The 19180-nt window shown below is 31.4% G+C and overlaps 1 protein-coding gene across 1 annotated transcript; it reads left to right on the top strand.

Annotated features, from left to right (window-relative positions):
• Positions 1–11130: 11130 nt before the first annotated feature.
• Positions 11131–16450, top strand: LOC147406531 (putative 12-oxophytodienoate reductase 11). Its single transcript, XM_086434607.1, has 5 exons — positions 11131–11287; positions 13446–13586; positions 13697–13827; positions 14518–14667; positions 15548–16450. Exons 1-5 carry the CDS (start codon positions 11199–11201, stop codon positions 16150–16152), a joined length of 1116 nt encoding a protein of 371 aa, XP_086290733.1. The 5' UTR covers positions 11131–11198; the 3' UTR covers positions 16153–16450.
• Positions 16451–19180: the final 2730 nt, after the last annotated feature.

The raw sequence follows: 19180 nt of genomic DNA, 5'->3' as shown, positions 1-19180 counted from the left end.
TATCAACATTTTTTGTTTTTTTTTTGTTTTTTCTTCTTTTCGAGAGCTTCTATTGGCACACCAATGTTCACTTATAGCACACCAATCTACATATAAATAAGGGATTTTTCCCAAAACATTTGCAACTTTAGTCTAAATTTCGGTTTTGTAACTTTTCATTTTAATTTTCAAAAGATGCATTTCGTGAGAATTCGTCACTTTTATAGTCAATGAATTTGCTGGTATATCTTTGAATTTGTAGATATTAAAAGTGATGTACTCCCAAGTTCATACTTTATAAAAATGGCAAATGCATATTTTGGGAATTAAAATGATCAGTGTACCATATTTGGGATTTCATCATATTCACCCTATAAATAATCACTTAATTTCAAAAGTGTAGGTGTGTGGTAAAAGTGGTGTGCCAATATAATCTCTCTCTCTTTTTTGTTGCACACTTTCTTTATAATTAATATTGTTTCATTCGGTAAGATATGTGAAACCACTTCAATGTGACGTAGTATATACTACGTCATTGAATTTCTTTATAGATTACTAGACCATTTTTATATAATAATAATAAAAAAAAGGCTCCTCATTAGTTGTAATAGGTATTTGATCCGTGCTTGACAATTTTTTTTATTATTGTAAGATGCTATGATTTTTATTATTATTATTGGTAGTGACGAAATTTGCTTCGTATTGAAGGTTAATGATAAATGTGGAGGGATAAAATCGTCTCCCATCTGGATCGTTCATTCGCATCATTAACATGCATCCCAATGTGGACAGCTCTTTGAGTCCGTGGACGTAGACACGTTTGTCGAACCATGTAAAAAATATTTGTCTTTTTTATCTTTCCATGTTCTTTCTATTATTTTGTAGATTTAATGGTGAAATCCTGATCGAGGTCGATTTATCATAAAATCGATATCTACAATTAACGTCGTTCGTGGGAATCAAATAGAGAACCACGAAAATCCACGTAGAGGATCAGATCTTATTTAAGAACGGAGGCTATTCGAGATTGAGTTTGACGGGATTCCGATCTCGTTTTGCCAAGAAAGATCGAGGTTGATTGGATAGGATTACTTGATCACGAGATTTATGTATGAATGGTCTTCGATTCAGACATAGAGAAGCTCCTTCAAAAAGGTTTGCGACAACCGACAACTATGCCACTAGGGCATGTCTATGCCAGGTCGTTCTTCATTATGTGGTGGTGGGTTCAAACCAACCATTGGGGAAGCCATTAGTGGCAATTCCGATTGCAGGGTATATCTAAAGAAAAAGAGAGATCGATTTGATTCGAAACTGATAACTCTCGATGGTTGCAGGTTAGCATTCAACCCCTCATATGATTTAGGTCAATCGAGGTAACTATTATAAAATTAGGTTTGGGTCCTATCTTGTGCATCAAATTTGATGTAAGTGGAATCATTATTTTTTTTTAAGAATAAATATAAATAAAAAAAATGGAGAGGGGGAGGGGTGACTTAGTTGCTTCACATACAACAACTTTTGATGTGTATTGAAAGTCATTTTCTGGAAGAGGAAAAGGAACATAGACGAGTTTTAGAGGGTAATTTGTACAGGAAGGTATGGGGAAATAAATGAAAGAAAAAAAGAAAAATTCATATAGCTCTCCCCTCCATGATTCTTTTAAGTTTTTCATCTCTATATTGTTTTATTTTCAAAGAATTAAAAATATCTCATGTTATCTATATGATTTTTGCATGAGCTCTTGATCGAGATTAAGATTGAGATCTCGAGGTGAATGTATCTACAATTTGACATTGTCCATGGGGACGATGAAGAACTAATATGACTACTTTTACTCATAGAGTAATTAGATTTTAGGGAAAATTATCAAAAAAATAAAAAAAAATTTATTTACAAAAAACAATCTAATTTTTAAAAAATTAGAAAAATGATATAAATCCGGTCTTTTAAAGACCGATTTTTCTCTCTCTTCAATTCTCTCACCTCTATTATTTTTAAAAAAACGAATTTTTTTTAAATACCGATTTTTCAAAGACTGGTTTTTCTCTCTCTTCAATTCTCTCACAACTTTCTCTCTCCTCTATTATTAAAAAAAATGAATATTTTAAATACCGATCTTTCAAAAATCGATTTTTCTCTCTCTTCAATTCTCTCACCTCTTTCTCTCTCCTCTATATTAAAAAAATGATTTTTTTAAAATACCGATTTTTCAAAGACCAGTTTTTCTCTCTCTTCAATTTTCTCACATCTTTCTCTCTCCTCTATATTTAAAAAAAAAACGATTTTTTTTAATTTCTCTCTCTTCACTTATTTCTTCCTCCTCGATTTCAACAAAGACATTTACTCCACCTTTTACCCTTCATTTCTCTCCATTCTATTTTCTTCTCTTCTCTTCAAAAGAATAATTTTTTTTTTTACTTTTTCATCTTCTTCTTCTTTATCTTCTTCTTCAACTTCTTCACTTAGTAAGGTAAATCAAATTTTTTTATTATTATTTTACATCTCAAGATCTTGATCTCAAGATAAGATCAAGATCATCTTATCATGATAAGATCAAGATCATCTTATCATGAGATCAAGATCTCATGATCTTGATCTTTTGACCTTGATCTTATTGGGTCCACATGAATGTCATGTTTGATGATCATATGTTAGAATAAATCTTCCTATCATCACCCACAAAAAAATATAAATGCATCATTGTAATATTAACTTCATAAGATCAAGATCATCTTATCATGAGATCAAGATCTCATGATCTTGATCTTATTGGGTCCACATGAATGTCATGTTTGATGATCCTATGTTAGAATAAATCTTCCTATCATCACCCACAAAAAAATATAAATGCATCATTGTAATATTAACCTCACATAGTTTAGTAATTTTGGCAAAACACATAGTTTTTTATAATTTTTTGCACATGTAGTATTGAGTTATAAAATTAATTGATTGTGTTTGCATGTTTGTGGACTTTGAAATGAAAATTGAATTTGAGGTCCATTTGAGTATAAATTTAATTTAGAAATTAACCTCGAAAATCTAATTAATTTGGAAAAAGAATATTAAAATTATTTTTTTTTCTACCAAATTTAAATAAAAAAAAAATTATGAAAATATGGCACAAAAAATATGTTATAGATAATTAGATATATTATTAATGTTTATATACAAATGTGATTAGAAAAGTTAATGAAATCGATATAGAGCTAATTTTAGGTAAGGCATGTGCAAATCATGAATTGAAGTGTTTGGGTCTTTATATAAAAGTTTTAAAACAGACAAAAAGAAAAGAAAGAAAGATAATCCAAGTACTCTTGTAATCATCTAATGTGGGACTATATTTTCAAAAGCTTTCTTTAGAAAAAAAAAAATAGGATACCTTTTAAACCAATTAGTGGTGTAAAAAAATTATGTTGAGATTACAACATGACAAAAGTCAAGAGCAATAATAACAAATTTGTCCTTAGAGAAGTATAGAAGTTTGGAAATATTTATGCATTATTTCATTTTCCTATCCCCTTTTGTATTCGTTGTTGGGTCCACATGAATGTCATGTTTGATAATCCTATGTTAGAATAAATCTTCTTATCATCACCCACAAAAAAATATTAATGCATCATTATAATATTTACCTCACATAGTTTAGTAATTTTGGCAAAACACATAGTTTTTTGTAATTTCTTGCACATGTAGTGTTGAGTTATAAAATTAATTGATTGTGTTTGCATGTTTGTGGACTTTGAAATGAAAATTGAATTTGAGTATAAATTTAATTTAAAAATTAACCTCGAAAATTTAACTAATTTGAAAAAAAAATATTAAAATTATTTTTTTTCTACAGAATTTAAATAATAAAAAATATATTGTGAAAATATGTGTTCAAACACATTTAAGTCATATTTTATTTTTCTTTTAAGTTAATTTCCTAGGTTAGAAACTATAAAGGGTAACTATAATATTTACAAATTCAGCACTCTTAATTTAAATGTGTCACGTGACCTTAATATCAATATCTTATAATCTTAACTTATTGTAATAGATGGCAGTCAATGATGGACGTATTCCTGGAGGTTCGACTACAGATGTTGTTTTAACCAATCGGCAGGGTCATATATCGAGTGATATATGGATGGGACAGGTTAGAATTTTTATTTAAAAATTAATGATGTAGATTGGTTACAATTATATAATTATTTAATAATTAATTTTATAATTATGTAGATTGATTACGACTCCAATTTACAATTGCGATATCATGGACAATTTTTTAGAGATTGAGACATTAGTGGTCCACGAGAAGCTGTTGCTGCAGCTGCTGGTTTTGAACATTACCAGCGCATCCGATGACTGCATCATAATGCATGCCTTTGCTATGCATTAGCTGAGAGATTTTGGCCAAAGACTTGCACGTTTCACCTTCCACTCGGAGAGATGACCATCACATTAGATGATAATTTTCATTGTTTGGGATTGAAGATCGATGGATCTCATGTTTTTGTACCACATATAAGGAGAGAGGAGTATCTCAATCTTATCTATGAGTGTCCTAGAAGACTACCTCCTGCTAACTGAAGTTTTTCTTACAATTTTATTAGCCTTACATGGTTACGCGATACATTTGGGAGATTGTCAAACAGAGATATGTCAATAAATGAGGTAAATTTTAATTTTTATTATTATAAAAATATTAAATTAAAATCAATATATTTAAATTATTTATTAATATTTTACTTTATATTAGGTAAATAATTATACTCGTGGATATCTACTGGCACTATGTGGAGTCACACTATTTTCAGATGCATCGAGTAATACTGTTGATAGTAGTCTACTCTATTTATTTAGAGATCTATCTGTTACATCAAGTTATGCTTGGGGTACCGCCGTTCTTACATTTTTATATTCTTTTCTAAGCAAATTTGTAAGAACCGAGGGGAAGCGACTATCGAGACTCATGGGATGTACACCATTATTACAAGTATGGGCACACGAACGATTATCAGTAGGTAGGCCCATACTTACGAGTTATGATCTTTTATTCTCTCGAGCATGTAGATGGATGACGTAAAATAAGATATATATTGGTGATCCGCATCACAGTGTCTTATCATATCGGACCGAGTTGGATTTTCTTCTTCCCTCTATGGTAAATATAAACATTTTTAATTTATATGTCTAATTAAATTGTTATTATGATATTTCTTCTTATTTATTTATTTATTATTTTTTAGGTTGTATAGACCCCATATCTTCATATTGCAGGAGGAGATATGGAGATTATACGTACAACTCGTGATCTAAGCTTTCACCGATCTTCTGTAATATTTTTACACACTGCATTTTATCATCCTGCGGACAGATGTATGCGACAATTCGGTTTACAGCAGCTTTTCCCGGGTCCTGTCCAACGATGGGCTACAGTGGGGAGGAGGGGAATAATAAATACCACATTAATGATAGATTGGGAAGAAAAATTTATCAATCGTACATGATGAATTATGCAAGAACTTGCAAGGTTTATGTCAATTATATTAATTATGTTGAGACTTACATGATAATTTTAAAAATATTTAGATGATTGGCCATCCGAAGAATTTCACAGATGGTATGATTGTCCTCGGATGCATAATCCGACACTACATTTTCTTGAACCGCGATATATGCCTCGTGGTTATACGGATGACTTGTGCGCATTATACAGAGACAGATGTTATAATGTGGTAAGTTATAACATTTATTTTAATAATTTAATTTTTTTTAATAAAAATTTATATTTAACATAGTGTATTATTTTTCAGACCGGTGTTCTTAATTCTTTGACTCCGCAGATCTATGAAATGGATGTCCATGAATGAGTCATAAATCAGTTGGAAGCTGCTATCTCAACTTTGACATTACAACTGCCTTTGCATCTTCAGATACCTAAATTGGGTGAGCCAGTTTATATAGTTTTGCAACGTCGATGTCATCGACCTGATCCTGAACCCGAGCCTGAGCCTGAACCTGAGCCTGAGCCTGAGAATGACATGCACGATGAGGATGAGGATGAGGAGGAGAAGGATGAGGGTGGTGATGAGGAGTCTCAAGAGCAGCAATATAAAGAGTCTCGAGAGCAGCAGGATGATGGGATTGGATATTACACACAGATGAGTCAGGGTGATTATATTCCAGTACATGCTGATCAAGATGAGGAAATGATGCGTGCAAATCTCGAGACAGGTTATTTTTCATCTTTGTTGGATTCCCCTTATGGCATGCACTTATCATTTTCTCCTTTAAAGCCATATCATACACAATACTCACAGACTCCAAAGGATGCACATCTTCAGTCATCTTAGCCTGCATATGAATACTTGATGCAATACCCACAGACTCCACAAAGTGCATAAGCTCCACATCTTCAGTCATCTCAGCCCCCATCTGCTGAAGAATTAGGTATTGTTTTACCTAGACGTAATCCAGAAAGAAATGTGTCTAAAAAATCTACTCGAGAGTTATTAAAAGGTGATTGTAGTCGAGGCAAGCACTGTCGCTATTAGTCATTTATTATGTTTGTTTACCACGTGATTAAGTTTATATTCGAAATATTTGTCAGGTAATTAAATTTCCATGTAATTAAGTTTGTCATGATACAACGTTTAAATTATACAATTATTAGAGTTACATTTTATTTAATTACTATTGAGTTCGATGGTAATTAAATAAAAAATGGTAAACTCATTACTAAGTGGTAAGTTAATTAAGTTAAAAAGTGGTGAACTCAACATTAAATGGTGAGTTCACCAATTTTTTACATTTTGTAGTGTTGAGTTCACCACATTTTATTTAATTATTGTCGAGTTCGATGGTAATTAAATAAAAAATGGTGAACTCAACACTAAGTGGTAAGTTAATTAAGTTAAAAAGTGGGTAAACTCAACATTAAGTGGTGAGTTCACCAATTTTTTACATTATGTAGTGTTGAGTTCACCACATTTTATTTAATTATTGTCGAGTTCGATGGTAATAAAATAAAAAATGGTGAACTCAACACTAAGTGTTAAGTTAATTAAGTTAAAAAGTGGTAAACTCAACATTAAGTGGTGAGTTCACCAATTTTTTACATTGTGTAGTGTTGAGTTCACTACTTTCTAACTTAGTGTTGAGTTCACCACATTTTATTTAATTATTGTCGAGTTCGATAGTAATTAAATAAAAAATGGTAAACTCAACACTAAGTGGTAAGTTAATTAAGTTAAAAAGTGGGTGAACTCAATACTAAGTGGTAAGTTAATTAAGTTAAAAAGTGGTGAACTCAACATTAAGTGGTGAGTTCACCAATTTTTTACATTGTGTAGTGTTGAGTTCACCACTTTCTAACTTAGTGTTGAGTTCACCACATTTTATTTTATTATTGTCGAGTTCGATGGTAATTAAATAAAAAAATGGTAAACTCAACACTAAGTGGTAAGTTAATTAAGTTAAAAAGTAGGTGAACTCAACACTAAATGGTAAGTTAATTAAGTTAAAAAGTGGTGAACTCAACACTAAGTGGTAAGTTAATTAAGTTAAAAAATGGTGAACTCAACATTTAGTGGTTGAACCAATCCACTATTTTCATACGTACATATTACATTTCAACTTACAATTTGATATACAAAATTAAACACAAACATTTAACAAAAATTAAAAAGTTACAATTATTTTCAAATTGAATTTTTACATGTGGATCGATTGTGTCCAATATTTTCACAACGACTACAATGCAATGGTCGCACATCTTGAACGTCAGTTTTCTTTCTGTTTACTTTTGGACGACCAGGTCGGTGTCGAGTCATAGGCAACAAAATTTATTCTTCTCGTTGAGGAGGATTTTCTAACTCATATGGATCAGGAATACCTTCCATAAAAGTTGCGTAACACTGTCTATATCTTTCAACACTAAATTCGTTAAAACAAAATTGATATTTATCCCATCTTTTCATATCACATACTTTGATTGCATGTTGGCATGAAATAAGTGTTTGAACCCATTTGCCATAAGTACAATATCTATTATCCATTTGAAGTACGTGTATTTTTTATTTCTCGCGATCATATACTTCAAATCTCATATCATTAATAGTTAAAAGTTTACAACTAATAGTTTTTTGTATTCTTTTTCGAAATTTATTTTCAATACTTGGAACTAATTGAGAATCCCAAGGAAGACTCTTTAATCTACGTCTATTATGTAATTCAATTATTTTACACCTAATACCTTCTAATAATCCGGTTATTGGTTTCATACGCAATTTTAATATCCATGAATTAAAACTTTTATTTGCATTTGATCTTATTATTCTAAAATGAGGTATTGGAGAATGACTTACTGCCCAATGAACTAATGCATGTGTTGGATCTTCCTCTGATATTATCCAATTATATATTTCAATATTTTCTCTCTTAATTAATTCTAACTTTGTTTTACAGTCAATTTCAGTATAAGCTTTAACAACTTTTTCTAAAAGTTTACAAAATAAATCTGATTTATAATTTTTTTTTAAATTTGCTTGAAAATGTTGAATGCAAAAAAAATGAAATGATAAAGGAAAACATTTATTAATTGCAAATATTATTCATTTTTGTTTATCTGAAATAAATGAAATTTATTAAAATCATAAGGTCTAATTGACATTTCAAAATAATTTAAAAATCATTCTTAAGTATCTTTATTTTCTTGTTCAACTATTGCATATGCAAGTGGAAAAATACCATAATTTGGATCGTGAGCAATCGCAGCAAACAGTATACCTTTATATTTATCTTTTAAGAATGTATCATCTAATCCTACAATTGGTAAACATCCATTTTTAAAACTATCTATACATGCTTTAAAAAATATAAAAATATGTTGAAAATGACTATTTAGACTAATTTTAAGAAAACAAAAACTTCCTAGATTTATTTCTAAAATAGTTTGACAATAATATTCAATATTTTTATATGTTTCAACTTTACAACCATGTATTTCACGATTAGTTTTTTCCCTTGCTTTCCAAACTTTTATATATGTGATAGATACATTATATTCATCTCTAATATTAGCCATTATAGATTGGAGAGAATAAAATTGATTATTCCTTACTCAAGTTAATATTTTATCCTTTATCCAGTTACTACTGGCTTGAGGATAAGGTTGTGAGTTCATTGTACCGATACATGTGTGGGTTGTGTCAAATTTACGTATAGTAAATAAATCATTATTTGCAATTTTTTTTGCATATATGCGCCAATCACAATTTGAAACATCACATTTAACTATAACTTTTTCTTTATTATTAATAATATATTTTATTATAAAATTATGAGTAATAGCTAAAGAAATTATATGTTTTTTTAATTTAATTACATTATTAATTTTACCAATATAAATATCTAATATATTTTCATTATCGTCAGATGACGAACTCAAATTGTTATCAATAAATTTATCTACATCACTCTCAAAATCATTTTATATTACAATATTACGTTGAATTGTATTGTATGTAATATTATGGTCAATATCAGTATTTTGATATTGATTTGAAGAACTAGGCTAACCTTGACCATAATTTGATTGATACATTACAAAATTTTTATGTTATATCACAAAAATAATTGTATTTTGGGAATTTTGATTATAATTTAATATATATTCCCAAGTTCCTTGATCAAAAATATCAATTAAAAAATTTTCATTATCTAAATTGATAACTGACCTTATTGAAAATTGTCGTTGAATATTGCAGACTAAAACAATAAGAGCTCTTAACTCCGCATATGTAATTTCTGATGAAGTTGATAAAAGTCATGTATTTCCACCAATATACATGATACCTTCAACAGAACCGTCATATCGACAAATAATTGCTCTTGAATTCATATTCGATGTAAATTGTGAGAGAATAAAAATAAGAAGAATTCTTAGAAAATCAAAATAGTAAGAATTATGAGATGATCAAAATAGCGAGAATTGTGAAAAAATAAGTGTGTGAGATATGTATATATATATATACATATGGTATAACGGTTAAATAATGGTAAAAAAACGACTATATAACGATCGAATTTGAAAGAGGAGAGAGAAAAAAATTTAATTTTTTTTAAATATTAAGAGAGAGAAAAATCAATCTTTGAAAGATCGATATTTAAAAAAAATCATTTTTTTTAAAATATAGAGGAGAGAGAAAGATGTGAGAGAATTGAAGAGAGAAAAATCGATCTTTGAAGACAAGTATTTAAAATTTTTTTTTTTAAATATAGAAGAGAGAGAAAGAGGTGAGAGAATTGAAGAGAGAGAAAAATCGATCTTTGAAAGATCGGTATTTAAAAAAAACTTGTTTTTTTTTAAATAATAAAGGAGAGAGAGAAAGAGGTGAGAGAATTGAACAAAGAGAAAAACCTATCTTTGAAAGATCGGTATTTAAAAAAAATTCATTTTTTTTTAAATAATAGAGGAGAGAGAAAGAGGTCAGAGACTTGAAGAGAAAGAAAAATCGGCCTTTGAAAGACTGGATTTGTATCATTTTTCTAATTTTTTAAAAATTAGATTATTTTTCGTAAATATTTTTTTTTTTTTTTTTTTTGGATTTTTTTTGATAATTTTCCTTAGATTTTACTATTAAGTAGAGGTGTACTCCACAAGATTAATGAACACAATTGAATTAGCATAAGAAATGATCTTAGATAGAATTAGATGAAATTTATAAAATTATTTAAACAAAAAAAAATTCAACTAACCAACTTGTTTTTAGAGAACTTTTATTGATACACCAACCTTCCTTTGTCACACATCAATTAATAAGATCAAATATTATGTTTCGACTGGAGTGTAAAAAATTATTCTATTTCTTAATAGTTACACCCATTTCTATTTGTCCGGAAAAAATCTCAGGAGGGACGTGAGGGAAGTTGTTCAAACTCAAAAGAGACACGTTACGTAATATTCTATTTGGTGTGTCACAAAAATAATTGGCGTGGCAGTATAAATTCTTTAGATGACGACAACGATGACGATTACTTCAGAATTCTGAACCCTTTAGAGAAACAAAAAGGAAAATGCTGGAATAACAGACAAAAATGATTTTTTCCTCTTCTGGAAAAAGATTTCTACAATTCTAGCAGCCATTTTAACCATGAATTCCTCTCTCTCCATCCCTATAAATAACTCATTAAGATCACATTTAAGAAAATCAAAGCGAAGAGCAAAAATGGAGGTAAAATCGGGGAGTCTAGTAAGCAGTAACGCAATTCCTCTCTTGACTCCATACAAGATGGGGAAATTCGATCTTTCTCACAGGTCTGTAAGATTGAACAAATTTTTTTTTTTTTTTTTTCATGCAAGAACATATGAAATTCCATTTTCTTCAAGTTTAGTATCATTTGACATTTGCCCATACTTTTGTTTAATCTAAGCAAGCTTTGATTATCATCAATTTAGGATTTTTTTTTACTATGTTCTGTAATGATTTGTAGCTGTTGTTGGCATGAAGTTTAATATAGTTCCAATAGGAACTAGTAATCGACAAGCAAATGGATAGAAACAATCCAACTCGAGTAGCATACGTTACAGTGAACTGCAATATCTTTATTCAAGAGAAAATACAACTTCAAAACTGTCCTGTTACTAATTTGTTCGTGCCTTTTATGATATATCCTACTTACTAAGAAAGTAAAAAATAAACTAGGAAACATCACTGTTTGATTCTCTATTTTCCTATAACTAGCAATCAAAAATAAAAAGGTTAAAGTTTAATAAAGAGATTAAACAAAACAAATGAAAGGAAATAAGGTGATCCATTGACTAAGCTCGTATCTTCCTCCTAAATAGCAACAATCACTTTCTCCATTAGTCACAGAAACGGACTGGTTTCCGAACCTCACGTGGTGGTCTTTTGTTGGTTTTATCCTCAATTAAAGTGGGAGGGATAGTTTCATATTGGGCCTCACTATCCATCTCCAATCCATGTACATCATGGTCGTTGATCACGCCATCAAAGTTGCCTTAAATTTTGAGCTAATTGATTCATGGATGTTTGTCCCTCTCTTTGGTGGATCATCCCACCAAAAAACAGCCTATTTGATGAATTATAGCTGTTTGATTTGAGCGTCATCGTCCTAAATGAATTTTCGAATTTAATGGGCAGAAATCACAAATTGAGCTGATTCTTAGTGTGTGAGTTCAAATTATTTGTGGGTTTTTGTTCATTGATGGGGTTACTGAGATGGGCAACGTTATGCAATTTGTCGAACTATAGGATCATTCTTCATTGATAGAATGAACACCATAACTTGCTAAGGTGGTAACATTTGTGGGTGTTTTTTTCCCGGAAAACTAGCTATTCAGGCCTCTTAGAGCACCCGACTAATCCTTAGGGCATGTGCAGTCCCCTCCCCCCACACCCACCACGTAATTTCCGGGATAAATCCCTAAGGGTGGTCCCTCGAGGGTGATTCAAACTCAAGACCTTCGCTTCCTGAGGTGTGGTCTTGGGCTCTTGGCCATCTCACCAATGGGTTAAAGTTTGTGGGTGTTAATATTACAGATCCGGGTTCGAGACCCATTTTCACAATCTAGCCAAAGGAGGTATATTTGGTGTGTCACTTGGAGGTGGGTTAATCCTCTCTCTCAAAAATGGACTTAAAATGGTGGATATATGAACATTTTGGAGGCACTTGGCCATCTCACCAATGGGTTAAAGTTTGTGGGTGTTAATATTACAGATCCAGGTTTGAGACCCATTTTCACAATCTAGCCAAAGGAGGTATATTTGGTGTGTCACTTGGAGGTGGGTTAATCCTTTCTCTCAAAAATGGACTTAAAATGGTGGATCTATGAACATTTTGGAGGCACTGGCTTGCTAAGTTGGTAATTTGTGAATTTTAATACCTGAGTCTTTAAAGATAATATGACAAAGTTTTGAATGATGGGGGCAGGTTTGAAGGAGAAATGATAATCAAGAGTTGTTCAAGAGGCTAGGATTAAGAAAATGTTTCTAAAGCATTGAACTCTTGAAACAACTTCATTGAGCTATATTACAGCATCTCTGATGGAGCCTAGCTGATCTGTTTTCCAAGTAAATATAGGCTACTTATTTAAATCGAATAGTGTTTCATCCTACAAAGGCAGTATGTGGTATAACTTTCTCACAAGCTAGAACTGAATTAGTCCCTAGCAGTAACCTTGTATTTGATTATCATTCATTATTAAAAAGTGGTATTGTTCTATTTGACTCTCATTTCAAACTTAGAGCTATTTTTTTTTATTTAAGCTTATTTGATATTTTTTTTCACTTCCATTGGTGTGAAAGCTATAAAGAAATAAAATTGGAGTCAACAATCAAGCATCAGATTGGCCAACTACGAATTCTGCTGTTAAATACATTTGTTTGATCAAACTTTTTTGACACTCAGACATGAAAAAAAAAAAAACTTTATTTGTTTTTTGTATTTTGTAGGGTAGTTTTGGCACCACTGACTAGACAAAGATCTTACAAGAATGTGCCACAACCACACGCTATATTATATTACTCTCAAAGAACCACCAAAGGAGGACTCCTCATAACTGAAGCCACAGGGGTTTCTGACACTGCTCAAGGGTAAAAGTTGCTATAGCAAAAATTTTTAACATTTTTTTCGCTTTACAAAAGAAATACGTATTGTAATTTCAATAATGTCTTTGTATCTCTTCTTTTATTCTCATTTTTAGGTACCCAGAGACACCTGGTATTTGGACAAAAGAGCAAGTGGAAGCATGGAAACCTATTGTGGATGCTGTTCATACAAAGGGTGGTGTATTCTTTTGCCAGATTTGGCATGTCGGACGGGTATCCAATTATGGTATGTTTGAAACTTATTATTTTCTTTTACTTAATTATAATGGTAATAATGACATCATTATCAATGTGCCCTTTGAATTGACCTAAGCACCCCACAAAGATGTATGAGACTGGATATGTACAAATCTGATTAAAACTCAGTAAGAAATATCCCCTAGAAAAATTTAGTTCTCCATCCATTCTTCTTCCATTAGTTCCTTCAAAGTGAAAGAGATTAAAACCCCATATTCTAGGAAGGAAACTGGTTGGTAGGTGCCATGCATGTCAATAATTTTTTCGATTGAGTAAAGTTGTAACAAGATAGTCACATGATGAAAGAAGTGAGGAAAATATGATTTTCGCTTTTTCTGTCATTATCAGTGATCAGTATTCAAGGGTCTGTGAATACTGTTACCTTCATTTGCAACATGTACAACCCTCGCTTCAAGTATAAACAATTTCTAATGGACATCGTCAACAAGAAGAAAACCGCCACTCTTATGAAGAATTTTAGCATATAAACCTATCTAATGAAATCATAATTTATTCCCTTAAAAGCTTACTAAAATCTTCTAGATACATTGCTTTTGGATGTTGGAAACAATGAGAATCTGGTTATATTCTGTGCACTCGCTTAACATGTTACTCGTTTTTTTAAGTAATTATTATTTCTTTGACCCTCCATAGCATCTTACCTGATTTATCTTTACAGGTTTTCAACCAAATGGGCAAGCTCCAATCTCTTCTACGGACAATGGCATTGATGTAGATGAGTTCTCGCCTCCTCGTCGTTTAGGGATTGATGAAATCCCCCAAATTGTGAACGATTTTAGAATCGCTGCAAGGAATGCTATAGAAGCTGGTAAATCTTTGTTATTTTTTGACTTAAAAAAAAATGTTCTTGAAGGTTAAGAATGATGACTGGACCTATTAAGAGGGAGGTTTTAATTGAAAAAAAATATATACAGTAAGATTTAATGGAGGAAAAAAGAGAAATTTCTTTGGAATATTCTGCTATCATTTATTTAAGTAAAGTAAACATTAGACTAAATATAGAAATGGAAACTGAACATGTTGCTTTTCTATCTTTGAATAGAGAAATGAATTTCCATACCTTTCTTAGGATTCTTATTAGTTTGTTAATAAAACAAATTATTTATTTTGTGTTATCTGTTATATTTCTTTTATGGCCTTCTTCAAAATTTCATCTAATTCATGAGTCTGAAATGTAAATTTCATAAATATAATGGTTTCATATGTTCTTTAGTTCTGAAAGGCAAGCCAATGAATTACACAAATAGAAATTGTATAATTGTCCAATTTATGAACTTTGGGTTATTGGTTGTACAAAATGTACTCCCATTATTTAATATGAATCCTTGACATACTAAAATGACTGCCATTATTAATATTAAACGAAACTAAATCTTGGAATCAATTATTGGGCCAAAGAAATAATTTGAACTTAATGAATATATCCAGATTGACTGATAGGTGGTTCATGTGTATGGTATGTGGCTACGTGCACAAAGGGTCACAAAACCCTTAAAAGGACAGACTTCAGGGTGTGTGAAAATTGGATTGTTAGTTCTTTTTGAGGATCTAGAAAATATCATCCCTAGACACAATTCTTTGCTCTGACTCATATAGTGTTGCATATTTGTTTGTTTGTTTTGTTTTTTTTCTAGATAACATGGAAATTAAACGGTTGGTTAATCCAGCTTGATTCATCTCATATGCAGGTTTTGATGGAATTGAGATCCACGGGGCTCATGGATATCTTCTTGACCAATTCATGAAAGATCAAGTCAACGATCGAACAGATAAATATGGTGGAACTCTAGAAAATCGTTGTCGGTTCCCTTTAGAAGTTGTAGAAGCCATTGTAGATGAGATTGGAGCTGATAGAGTAGGGATAAGGCTCTCTCCCTTTGCTGACTATATGGAGTCAGGGGACTCGAACCCGGAAGCACTTGGTCTCTACATGGTTGAATCCCTAAACAAATATGGGATTCTCTACTGTCACATGGTCGAGCCGAGGATGAAAACGCTCGGAGATTATTTGGAAACTCCTCACAATCTTCTACCAATGAGAAAGGCTTTCAAGGGGACTTTTATGGTTGCTGGGGGTTATAACAGAGAAGATGGTAACAAAGCTATAGCTGATAATTATGCAGATCTTGTTGCATATGGTAGGTGGTTCTTAGCTAACCCTGATTTGCCAAGGAGGTTTGAACTTGATGCTCCACTTAACAAGTACAACAGAAATACTTTCTACACCCTTGATCCCATTATAGGTTACGTTGATTACCCATTTCTTGAATCTGATTCTCAAAATTCCAATTGAAAATGCAAGAGAAGGGAAGCATGAGTTGTGATTTATCTTGAATTATTGTTATTGTTGTATGAAGTGAGCTTTGTTATTAGTACAAGAAGTGGCAGCAAACAGGCAGAGAGGATGATGTAGTGGAGTTAAAATGAATAAGCACCATAAGTCAATTAGTAGTTAAAGTAAAAGTAGGGAAGAATACAAGTTATGGTGTAATTTGTTATTTCAAGATGGCTTGTATGTGCTCCTTTAATGAATTAGTTATTATAATTATAATTATTTTTGTAATTTCAAGAAGGGAACGAATATTTGGCATATCTACATATTTCTGTTTTTTGGTTGTTGTTGCTTTGCGAGAGCTTCTATTGGCACACCAATGTTCACTTATAGCACATCAATCTACATATAAATAAGGGATTTTTCCCAAAACATGTGCAATTTATGTTCAAATTTCGATTTGGTACACTGCTCATTTTAATTTCCAAAGCATGTATTTCAAGTGAATTCGTCACTTTTATAATCAATGAATTCGTTGGTATATATCTACGAATTTGTAGATATTAAATGTGATGTACTCCCAAGTTCGTAGCTTATAAAAATGGCTAATGCATGTTTTGGTAATTAAAATGATCAGTGTACCAAACTCGGAATTTCATCATATTCACCCTATAAATAACCACTTAATTTCAAAAGTGTTGGTATGTAGTAAAAGTTGGTGTGCCAATATAATCTCTCTCTCTCTCTCTCTCTCTCTCTCTCTCTCTCTCTCTCTCTCTCTCTCTCTCTCTCTCTCTCTCTTTTGTTGCACACATTCTTTACTTGTCAATCTTAAGAGAAAGAAAAGGAGAAGAAGATTTGAGCTTTCAAACAAGATTCTCTCTTTATCTTTATTTTTTATTTTTTTTTAAGGTTGAAGAACAAGTTTTTTTCTTTTCTTTTTCTGAGGGAGTGCTATCATACCAAAAAAGTACAAGGGAAATTTTTTAAGTATTGATTTTCATTCAGTCCTATGTGACTTGTAAGTAGTCATTCTCTTTCAACAGTTAGACTATAGATAAACAACAATTTCAATTTATTTAAATTGAAAATGGTGCTATACATCTTTACTATAATGAGAGAAGGCAAGTGGAGGAAGTGGTTCAAACACCAGAATTTGGGTGATCATAAATACCTTCATTTTTTATATTTAAATTAAATAATCAGGGTCATTTCTAGTATATAAAAAAAATCCAACAAACTCATAACATTATAATCATATGGTTTTATTTTTAAAATTACAAAAATATCCCTTTGTAACTTTATGAGTAGCTTTATGTGTATACGGATCCTAATCCATATATATATATATATATATATATATATATGAGTCGGGTTCCATATACCCCTATTACGACTCACATTGCGACACACCGTTTTGTCTTATATGGGCACAAATGTTTGGAATGGGCTGATTTTTTGTGAGGATGATCTCTATGGCAAGGAGATCAAAAAATTATAGACCGTCCAATTTTTGTAAATCAATTTTGATGGGGTTAGAAGTTTTGGAATGGGATGATTTTTTGCCAGGATGATCCCCTCATCACATAGATCATCCTCACAAAAAATCAGCCCATTCCAAACATTTTTGCCCATATAAGACAAAATGGTGTGTCGCAATGTGAGTCGTAATAGGGGTCGTAATAACGCTGTTATATATATATATGGGTCAGGTTCAAGGGACATAGAGAAAACATATGTAAAAATAATGTAACATTAATAAATTTTCAAAATATGGGTTAGAAGTTTTAAATTGAGCTGATTTTTTGTGAGGATGATCTTTATGATGGGAAGATCATCTGAAAAAAAAAAATCAGTTCAATCTGAAACTTCTAACCCCATTAAAAGTGATTTAGAATGTGAACTGTCGATTTTTTGTCAATAATTTGTAAATCACTTTTGATGGATTTAAAAATTTCAGATTAAGCTGATTTTTTGTGAGGATGATCTTCTCATCAGAGTGACCATCCTCGCAAAAAATCAACTTAATCCAAAACCTCTAACCCGTATTTTGAAAAATCATTGTTTTTTCATATGTTTTTACATATGGCCCTTGAACCGAAGAGATCATCCGCACAAAAAATCAGCATATTCCAAAACTTCTAACCCCATCAAAAGTGATCTACAAAAAATGTTTGGCACCAAACTTGGCAAACTTTAGGGCTGCCGAACCGCTCCCTATATATATATATGGGTCCCGTTCAGCAACAAACATTTTGGCAAAACATTTTTCAAAACATGAGTTAGAGGTTTTGGAATGGGCTGATTTTTGGTGAGGATGATCTCTACGGTCAGGTTCAAAGGACAACCATTTCTACACACATATAGACAACGTGTTTTGTCTTATATGGGCAAAAATGTTTGGAATGGACTGATTTTTTGTGAGGATGATCTCTGTGATGAGGGGATCATCCTGGCAAAAAATCATCTCATTCCAAAACTTGTAACCCCATCAAAATTGATTTACAAAAATAGGACGATCTATAATTTTTCAACAAAAATTGGATGGTCTAGAAGTTTCATAATGAGCTGATTTTTGGCAAGGATGATCTCCTCATCACAGAGATCATCCTCACAAAAAATCAGTCCATTCCAAACATTTTTGCCCATATAAGACAAAATACGTTGTCTATATGTGTGTAGAAATGGTTGTCCTTTGAACCTGACCCATATATATATATATGGGTCAGGTTCAAAGGACAACTATTTCTACACACATATAGACAACGTATTTTGTCTTATATGGGTAAAAATGTTATATATGGGTCAGGTTCAAAGGACAACTATTTCTACACACATATAGACAACGTATTTTGTCTTATATGGGTAAAAATGTTTGGAATGGACTGATTTTTTGTGAGGATGATCTCTGTGATGAGGAGATCATCCTTGCCAAAAATCAGCTCATTATGAAACTTCTAGACCGTCCAATTTTTGTTGAAAAATTATAGACCGTCCAATTTTTGTAAATCAATTTTGATGGGGTTACAAGTTTTGGAATGGGATGATT

The sequence above is a fragment of the Akebia trifoliata genome, chromosome 3 (genome assembly GCF_017979445.1).
Source record: "Akebia trifoliata isolate Shusen 1 chromosome 3, ASM1797944v1, whole genome shotgun sequence".
NCBI classification, from domain to species: domain Eukaryota; kingdom Viridiplantae; phylum Streptophyta; class Magnoliopsida; order Ranunculales; family Lardizabalaceae; genus Akebia; species Akebia trifoliata.
The sequence above is the reverse complement of the archived record's forward strand: the minus strand, read 5'-3'. Positions and strand labels throughout refer to the sequence as shown.